Source organism: Neophocaena asiaeorientalis, unplaced genomic scaffold, assembly GCF_003031525.2.
Source record: "Neophocaena asiaeorientalis asiaeorientalis breed wild unplaced genomic scaffold, Neophocaena_asiaeorientalis_V1.1 scaffold473, whole genome shotgun sequence".
NCBI lineage: Eukaryota > Metazoa > Chordata > Mammalia > Artiodactyla > Phocoenidae > Neophocaena > Neophocaena asiaeorientalis.
Window position 1 is genome coordinate 1,161,935 of NW_020174935.1, and position 9,550 is coordinate 1,171,484.

At 56.5% G+C, this 9,550-nt stretch overlaps 2 protein-coding genes across 2 annotated transcripts; both read left to right on the top strand.

Moving 5' to 3' along the window:
- The first annotated feature begins 211 nt into the window (after positions 1 to 211).
- Positions 212 to 1,765, top strand: H1-0 (H1.0 linker histone). Its single transcript, XM_024761647.1, has one exon. The coding sequence runs from the start codon at positions 488 to 490 to the stop codon at positions 1,070 to 1,072; it is 585 nt and encodes a 194-aa protein (XP_024617415.1). The 5' UTR covers positions 212 to 487; the 3' UTR covers positions 1,073 to 1,765.
- A 1,035-nt stretch (positions 1,766 to 2,800) lies between these two features.
- GCAT (glycine C-acetyltransferase) lies at positions 2,801 to 9,061 on the top strand. The gene is made up of 9 exons (XM_024761568.1): positions 2,801 to 3,049; positions 4,538 to 4,668; positions 5,916 to 6,017; positions 6,489 to 6,635; positions 7,211 to 7,365; positions 7,501 to 7,583; positions 7,779 to 7,950; positions 8,333 to 8,454; positions 8,734 to 9,061. The coding sequence occupies exons 1-9, from the start codon at positions 2,851 to 2,853 to the stop codon at positions 8,883 to 8,885; spliced, it is 1,263 nt and encodes a 420-aa protein (XP_024617336.1). The 5' UTR covers positions 2,801 to 2,850; the 3' UTR covers positions 8,886 to 9,061.
- Positions 9,062 to 9,550: the final 489 nt, after the last annotated feature.

Genomic DNA, 9,550 nt, shown 5'->3' on the forward strand with positions numbered 1-9,550 from the left:
GGTAATGGGGCCCAGAGAGCCAGGCAGCGTCCCCGGGCGGCGGCGGGGAGCGGGAAGGCCCGGGCCGGGGGGAAAGGTCGGATTTGCTCAGCGGAAGAAACACAGATGGCGGCGGCGCGGCGCCATTCCGGGCCGGGAGCAGGCAGCCAGCAGCCCTGTCCTCACCGCGGTCCGCCCGCCGCCGCTAAATACCCGGATGCGCCGCCCGAGCGCCAGACGCGGAGCTGGGAAAAGGGAGGCAGAGGAGGCGGAGGCGGAGGCAGACCCGGGCGCCGAGACCGACCGACAGACCGGCGAGGCTGGGCCACGCAGACCCGGCCCAGCGAGTGCCCCCCGCGACCCGAGCAAGGTCCCCGAGAGACGGCCTCGGACTGGCTTGGGAGCCAGAGGCACCAGAGCAGATCCCGAATCAGGCTTTCCTGGGCTTCCGACGAGGGCTGGCCCTTTGGAAGGTGCCTTCTTCAACAGCAGGATCAGGCAGGCCACCATGACCGAGAACTCCACATCCACCCCTGCGGCCAAGCCCAAGAGGGCCAAGGCCTCCAAGAAGTCCACAGACCACCCCAAGTATTCAGACATGATCGTGGCTGCCATCCAGGCGGAGAAGAACCGTGCTGGCTCTTCGCGCCAGTCCATCCAGAAGTACATCAAGAGCCACTACAAGGTGGGTGAGAACGCCGACTCCCAGATCAAGTTGTCCATCAAGCGCTTGGTCACCACTGGGGTCCTCAAACAGACCAAAGGCGTGGGTGCCTCGGGGTCTTTCCGGCTGGCCAAGAGCGACGAGCCCAAGAGGTCAGTGGCCTTCAAGAAGACGAAGAAGGAAGTCAAGAAGGTGGCCACGCCAAAGAAGGCCGCCAAGCCCAAGAAGGCTGCCTCTAAAGCCCCAAGTAAGAAGCCCAAAGCCACCCCAGTCAAGAAGGCCAAGAAGAAGCCGGCTGCCACGCCCAAGAAAACCAAAAAACCCAAGACTGTCAAAGCCAAGCCAGTCAAGGCATCCAAGCCTAAGAAGGCCAAACCAGTGAAGCCCAAAGCCAAGTCCAGTGCCAAGAGGGCCGGCAAGAAGAAGTGACAACGAGGCTCTCCTTGTGGACACTCCTGCCTGTCTCCTATTTTCTGTAAATACTTTTCTCCTTTCTTCTCTCTTGATCCTCATCGGCAACCCTTTGCCCCCTTTCCTTCTGACTTTATAAAGAGACAGTTTGTATTCCTCAGAAATTAGGGAATAATTCATTTTTCCTTAACCAATCATGCCAGGACAGCAACAACAAATCTCATCTCTGTAATGATGAGAATGTACTTATATTTTTGTTTTGTTGATTTGTTACTAATATGCTTATGGGTTTGGGGATTTGGGTGGGTTTCTGTGTTTTGTTTAGTTAGATGGCTGGTTCACTCTGAAGGTCAAAGTCGTGGGGAGGGGGAGAATGGGCAAGGCAGCTCCTTGAGGCTAGATGACAGCGAGCCCAGGAATTGTAAGGTTTGTAGGAATACCTATGAGGACATCGAGTTTTCTTTAAGTTGAGCACTGCTTGTGAGAGTTTCAGAACCTAGGCGCGGAGGAGAGGGGTGGCAGCAGCTGGACGGCAGAGGAGGGAGGTGGAAAAAATACCCTCTCTAGGCTGGCTTCCACCTCCCAGTGGTGAGCAGTGGGGCGTCCAAATCCAGTTTCCTTGTCACTTCTGTTAAGTCTGCCCCAGTGGCCTCCGTATTGTCCTAGAGACGTGGAGGGGGTTGAAGTGACAGCTGGCCTGAGAAAATGTGGTTTCTCAAAAAACAGCCAAGTGCCTCAGTGTGCCCTGTTGAAACTTGGGTTTTTCCACACAATTGGATTGTATCCTAGGAGGACCTTTTTGCTTTTCCCCTGATTTTTGGTTCCTCCTGTACAAGAGGTGGCTTTGCTTAGCAGTCTGGTGGGGCTCCAGCCCTGCCGCCCACCACTTAAAAACCTCCCGACCTCTTTACTTCTGAGTCTTTTGTAAGTAGTTGTAGATGGGGGAGGAGGGGAGGGAGGGGAGTGGACAGTAAGACATACTGCAGTCGAGTTTGAATTGCTAAGTAGTTGTAGAGAGCTAGGTCTGTGTGATGTGTGTGTATATGTATATATACATATCTAGGGCTAGTACTTACGTTTCACACCCGGGAGCTGGGAGAAAAAACCTGTACAGTCGTCTTTCCCTTGTTTTTAATAAAACAGAAAAACGTGCAATTGCGCGTCCCCCCCCCCCGCCTCCTTTTTGTTTGTAAACAAGTGTTATTTGTGCCTGGAAGAATTTGCTGTCTTTGTAATTTTCAAACTTTAAAATAAAATTGAAAAACCTGAGCGATGTGTTTTTCCGTACTTCTAAGACTGGAGGAAAATGCGGAGCAATTGGACTGGCGAGCAGTGGGGGAAATCGGGGGGCGTTTGCACCTGAGCACCGGGGAGGGTTCCAAGAGCTCAACAAAACCCGGGAAACGCTAGGGCCGGAGCGCACGGAATATGCCTCAGCCTGCTTCTAGGTGTCTGCTTCCGGCGTCCAGAGGGCATCCCCTAACCTTCCGAGAGGTGGGTGTGGAGGCTGGGCATGGGAATGGGGTGGGGGTCTGGTGGGCCCGGCCCTGACTTGCCTTCCAACCCCCGTCGCCTCCCCTCCCCCCACACGGACAGCTCCAGTCTCAACTTACAAATCAATTCACTTTAGTCCACTGCCGATCCCGCCAGGCCCCGCCCGCCTATCCCGGGCCCCGCCTCCCCTGCCCCGTAGCTGAGCCCCTCTCACTCCTATTGGCTGCCGGAGCCCGGCCCCCGCCACGTGATCAGGCCGCGGCCGCAGTGCGCAAGGCCGGGAGCGGGCAGGCGAGGTGGGCATGATGTGGGCTGGCCGCGTCTTCCGCGCTGCGCTCTCCGGGGCACCCTGCGGCCACCGCGCGCAGTCAGCGCTGGCTCAGCTGCGTGGCGTCCTGGAGGAGGAACTGGAAGGCATCCGCGGAGCTGGCACCTGGAAGAGCGAGCGGGTCATCACGTCCCGTCAGGGGCCGCGCATCCACGTGGACGGCATCTCCGGAGGTAACTCCCCCTCCTGGGAATCCTCAGACCTGGCCGGGTGTTCGAGGGCCGTTCTGAGGCTTTCGCTGAAATGCGAGGTCCTGGAGGCAGTGGGCGGGCGGGAGCGCACACGTAGCAGCTGGACCCTTTCCCGTCTATCAGACCGACTTGCCGCTTCCCACAGTTAACTCTAACCTGGTTAGACCAGTTTCCACGGAGGCAGGTAATTTGCCCTTTGAGCACCTTTCTGGCTTAGAGGGCAGGGCTGGATCGATCCAACCCTATGAAAACGTGAGAAACAAAGAGAGACAGCTGGCTCCCACCGTACCGCTCAAAGAAGGGTGGTAGGAAGGGGGCAACAAGAAATCACGCATTTCCGGAGCTGCTGCTTTGTTCAGGCTTCTGCTAATTGCTTCACGTGGACTCCTGCACACGTCAGAACGTGGGAACGACTAATCCCGTTTACAGACGAAGAAGCTGACGCTCAGAGATGTGAAGTGGCTTGCCTAAAAGCCCCCAGCTAGCTGCAGGCGGAGCTGGGCTTTGGCCTAGATCTTCTGGTATATTGGAGCTGGAAGGTCAGCTAAATGGCCATAGAGACCAACCTCCTGGCCAAAATCACAGGGAGCAGGGGGCTCAAGGGCTGTTGCAGAAGTCACACCATGAATTGGCCCACCAGGCCTCCCTGGTTTCTGTCTCATCAGTGGTCACTGCCCATCTTGTCTGTGCCAGACCCCAGGTGGGTGCTGGTTACAGACAGTCCCCCCACAAACTGCCTTCTGCCAAGAAAGTAGGCATGGAATCCTTGGGGCTGTTGTGCTCATTTGAAAAACAGAGGCCCTAGGAATTCTCTACCTTTCCCCAGGGAAGCTTGGAGCAGGGCAGAAAATGGAAAATTAGCAGACCTAGGTTCTCATCGTGTTTTTGCCTCTCCCAAGCTGAGTAAACCTTGCCCTCTTGAAGCCTTAGTTTCCTCCCCGGGACACCTGTGTTCACTTTGGGCTTTATAATTCAAGGGTCAAGGTCTCAGAGGCAACCCTGCTGGGCATGCAGTTCTGTACCAGGCAGCAAAGTCAACTGTGTAGAGTTTGGGGACCGAGGCAGGCGTCTGACGCAGCCCTCTTCTTTTACCCACGAGGAAACCAAGGCCCAGATGAGGGGGTGTTGGTGGTCTTCAGGGACAGAAGAAGCCAGTGAGGAAGGGCTGGTTCCTCTGGGTGAATGTGATCCAAAGCCAGAGTTTAAACTCCTCATCTTTCAAGGTGTAGCCCTGAGAGTCATTTTCTAACCCTCCCTCTCCTGTAGCTGTTGGATTTGGTGCTTCCGAGGGGCTCCCAGCTCCCCATCCTGGCCTCTGCCCCAGAACAGACTATACTGTGTAGTTGTTGCCTCCTCAAGGGTGAATCCAGGTTCATGTCCTCTCTGAGTCCCCAGGGCCTAGTACTGACACCTTTCCAGGCCCTTCTTGGCCCTGAGCTGCTGTGTCCGTTCCCCCGTCCTCCACCTCAGGAATCCTTAACTTCTGTGCCAACAACTACTTGGGCCTGAGCAGCCACCCCGAGGTCATCCAGGCAGGTCTGCAGGCCCTGAAGGAGTTTGGAGCTGGCCTTAGCTCTGTCCGCTTCATCTGTGGCACCCAGGTACACAGTAGGTGTTGCCCAGGCCGGGGATGGGCGGGGGAGGAAGGGGGGTGGTCCCCAGCGTTGGGCGCTGACTCCAGATGTCTGCTTCTGCCGTTAGCAGGGCTAGTTTAGGCAGCTCAGCTCATCCCACTAGAGCTGTCCACTAGAAAGGCTGGGTTCAGGCTTCTGTTTTGCTGTGAAGCCTTGGGCAAGAAACTTTCCCTCTCTGAACATCCATTTCCCCACCTGCAAAACAGAGCTCCTTACACCTGTTCCTCCTTGGGAAAGGAAGAAGAGAAGGCAGGGATTGAGATTAAGGTTTCCGGAGCTATTCTGCCTGCTGTCAGTTCCCAGCACCATTTATTGGTTCTGGTACTGTGGGCAAGTGTCTTAACTTCTCTGTGCCTCAATGCCTTCATTGGTAAAGTGGGGATAATTTTACTTAACAAAATTATCCCAAATCAAAGAGTTAATACATGTAAAAATGCTTAGAACAGTGCCTAGCACATAGTAGTGCTCAGTAAATGTTGGTTATTAATTTTATTTTGTAAATGTTACAAAATGAACTTTTATAAACATGAAACTTCCAGTGCTTGCTATGAGTCAGGTGCTGTTTCAAGGACATTACAAATATTAACTCATTAATGCGTATAATAACCCTACATGATAAGTGCTGTTTTTGCTCCTGTTATAGAGGTGAGGACACTGAGTCCCAGAGAAATTAAGTGACTTGCCCAGGGCCACACAGCCTGTTGTGGTGGGATTTGAACCCAGATGGCCTAGCTCAAGAGTCAGTGCTTCTGAGTTCTTGTGATTATTATTACTTGTCCTTTCGGAAAGGTGAAGGTGAAATGAATGGAACTCTTGACTCCCATCCAGGGCACTTTAGACTGGACAGCTTTCAAATCTAAGAAATGGAGGCCCAAATGAACCTAGAGTTACTTATGTAATCCTCTTTTTTGCCATTAAGCAACAAAGGCACTCAGTTTGATATCGGGGAGACACATCTTCCTTTGCCATTAGCACCCGTAATTTTACCATCAAACCCCCATTATAAAACGAAGACCCAACCAGGAAGAAGGGCGCCTAGTGGGCCCCTAATTCCTCAGTGGGAACCATGTGCCAGACTCCTGTTGGCTCTGGGTGAACCTTGTGGTGCAAAAAGTAGGAGGAGGATCTGTTTGTGGCCCTGTGAGCCTCTGTCCCCAGGACTTGTCCCAAGTGGCCCAGAAGGCGTTAACACCTGTTTCACTCACTTACTTCAGAGCATCCACAAGGATCTAGAAGCAAAGATAGCCCGCTTCCACCAGCGGGAGGACGCCATCCTCTATCCCAGCTGTTTTGATGCCAACGCCGGCCTCTTTGAGGTGTGTGAGGCCACGGGTGGGAGTTGGTGAGACCTGCGAGGCTGTGGAAGGCTTGGGAGTGTGCAGTCCAGAGAACTTGGCTGGATGCCCAGTGCCACGCCGAGAGGCTCCAGTGTCTGTTTCTTTTGAGGCCAAGGTTGGGCCAGTAGGTCTCCAGGAGGAATCCTGGGGCTTACAGGGAGGCCAGCTTCCAGGGCATTTGGAGGATAACCTACTTCAGCTGGAAGGCTGAGGGTGTTAGGGGCCACACATTCACCAAACATGTTCTCATCTCCTTTGGCTAGAGCAAAGGCCCTGATTCAGCCCAGTCCTGGGGCTCTGGGGACCAAGATAGAAGCAGAGGGCTCCTGGCCTCCCTGCCCAGGAGAATGCCCTGGTTGGCAGTGAAATATTGATTAAGGGGGAGTCATAAGGGAGGGAGAGCCCCAGGGTGGTTGGGTGATGGCTCTACTCCTAACTGCCTTCTGCCAGGCTCTGCTGACCCCGGAGGATGCAGTCCTGTCGGATGAGCTGAACCATGCCTCCATCATCGATGGTATCCGTCTGTGCAAGGCCCACAAGTACCGCTACCGCCACCTGGATATGGCCGATCTGGAGGCCAAGCTGCAGGAGGCCCAGGTGGGGCAAGGCCTAGCGGTTCTAGGGGCCAGGACTGGGCTTATCCTCAGTCTTGCTGCTGCACCCAGCACTACCCCCCCCCCACCCCCACCCCCCGGTGAAGGAAGCGAGGCTTACAGAGGCCAACTCCTCACTCACAGACAAACAGCCTGAAAGTTCGAAACAACCAAGATTTGAACCCAAATCCTCAGACCCAAAGCTTTATTCTGTTGCATAATACTGCCTTGAGTTTTAGTAAGCACCTTATGCATGGCAGTCCCCTGCTGGGCATAAGGGTGGGATGAGCTTATGGGCAGAACTGGCCACACCCCATCCTGCCCTCTGGGAGAGGAGGCTGCGAACATTCTTCCTGCCCAGTGCTGAGTGTGGCTCCAGACTGCCCTGGAAGAGGTGGGTAAAGCTCAGAGAGACCCCAGTGAAGGAGAGGATGTACCAGCTTCAACATGGTGGTGCTTATGTGCTCACCTCTGTGCTGGGCACTGGGCGAGCTGAGCCTTTAGAGCCCCGAGCGGCGCAGAGAGTGAGTGGTTTGGCCCAGCTCATGGTACCGGCCACCTTCTGTATCTTCCCTGCAGGGACATCGGCTGCGCCTGGTGGCCACCGATGGGGCCTTTTCCATGGATGGCGACATCGCACCCCTGCAGGAGATCTGTTGCCTTGCCTCTCGATATGGTGCCTTGGTCTTTGTGGACGAATGCCACGCCACTGGCTTCCTGGGAGCCACAGGACGGTGAGAGCACACGGCACCTGAGGCCTTGGGTTGGACTCCAGGGCGGGTGGGAAGCCGGGAGGCCAGCCCCCAAGCCCAATCCGTGATCCTGGGCACTCAGGTGGCCAGTGGTGGCAGTGGCAGCTTCCCTTGCAGGGGCACAGATGAGCTGCTGGGCGTGATGGACCAGGTCACCATCGTCAACTCCACACTGGGGAAGGCGCTGGGCGGAGCGTCAGGTGCCTACAGGCTTGTGCCCCTGGGCTCCCCTCATCTACGTGCAGGGCCCTGGAAGAGGGAAGGTGGGGAGGGGAGGCCTGGGGCTGCAGGGAAGGAAACAGCGGGGACTGTCTTCTCAGGAGGGGCATGGGGTAAGCTCTGGCTCCTGGCCTCTGACTGCCCCCCTCCATCCCCACCTCTGTCCTTGTTCTCAGGGGGCTACACTACAGGGCCTGGGTCCCTGGTGTCCCTGCTACGGCAGCGTGCCCGGCCCTACCTCTTCTCCAACAGTCTGCCACCTGCTGTCGTCGGCTGTGCCTCCAAGGCCCTGGACCTGCTCATGGAGAGCAACGCTATCATCCAATCTATGGCAGCCAAGACCCAGCGGTGCGGTCTCGGGCAGGGTGGGGCCAGCGGGGGCGAGGAAGCTGGTGAGGGCCTGCCCTGCATGCCTGCGCAGGCCCTAGCTCCCTGCCTACGGGTTCTGCCTCTGCCCACCCCACTTCCCCAGCGGGTTGCACTGGGACTCGGCTCTCTAGGCCAAGGACTGCCTGCTTGCCCAGCTCCCTCTTCTGTCTGCCTCTTCCTTCCATTTCCTGGCACATTTCTCTGCAAATGCTCCCCATCTGCCTCTCTGGGTCTGCATCTCTGTCTTTGTTGGTCCCTCCTGCAGACTTGGCCACAAACCTTGGGTCACATGCCCATCAGGAGAGGGTGTGATTGCTCCACAGCCCCCCAGCTCCCTGTGACACCCAATTTGTGCCCACAGATTCCGCAGTAAGATGGAGGCTGCTGGCTTCACCATCTCGGGAGCCAATCACCCCATCTGCCCTGTGATGCTGGGTGATGCTCGGCTGGCCTCTTGCATGGCGGATGACATGCTGAAGAGAGGTAAAGGGGGCCGGGGCATGAGGAGTGGCTGTGGGTCCTAAAAGAAAAGGAGGGAACCCCTAGACTGTGAATACCCCCCTTCCCCCTGCTCTACTACCCCTCTTAGACCAGCTGTCTGTCCAAGCTTGAAAACCCTAGGCCATGAGGCAGTCCCATGTCTGAGATCTTGGGCAGCTCCCTTCTCCTCTGTGGTCCTCAGAAAAGGAGGAGCTGTATATCATGCCCCAAAAGCCTGTCTGGCTCTGGTGAGCCCCAGGTTGACTCTCTCTACCCTCCCAGGCATCTTTGTCATCGGGTTTAGCTACCCTGTGGTCCCCAAGGGCAAGGCCCGGATCCGGGTCCAGATCTCAGCGGTGCACAGCGAGGAGGACATTGACCGCTGCGTGGAGGCCTTCGTGGAGGTGGGGCGGCTGCACGGGGCACTGCCTTGAGTCCTGGGTAGTGACAAGCAGAGCCAAGGTCCCCCTCCGTCCACAGTGACAGAGAGGGGGGCCTTTGACCAGCCCAGGCCAGAGGCTCTGAACTCTGTCAGTCCTGGGGCCGGGCTGGGGTGAGGCCTGTGCTTGTGGCTGTGAGTGTGAAGTAACAGTGTGGAAATTGGCTGTGACGTGTTGGTCTGCTTTATTCTCTCGGAGCAGCCCCAGTCCTGCGCTGGTCGAAGAATCGGCAGGAGCTGGGGCTCTGAGGGCCAGCTCCTGAGGACTGTAATAGATCTAAGAGCTGACCGCCTCCCCCAGATTAAGATGGGACCCAGGCAGCTCGGGTAATAGAGGCTGGAGCCACTGTTTGGCTCCGTTGGATTCTTTCCCGCTGTCGAGGGCAGCTGAGCCCCAGCCCTGCAGGCCCCTTCCCGCGCCACCCACCCGCCTACTCTGCAGCCTTGGTGGACGCCTCGTCCTCTGCTGCACATCCAAAGGATGGCCTACAGCTGCCCAGATAAGAAGGGGCTGGGCACCCAAACCCATGTTTGGGAGAAGCAGAAGATTCAGCCCCAGAGGAAAGATTGTCTGTCGCTATTGGAGAGGCCCCCGATGGTCTGGAACTCTGTGTTCTAGCCCACTTTGTTCCTGCCTCTGTGGCCTTAGGCAGGCTCCTC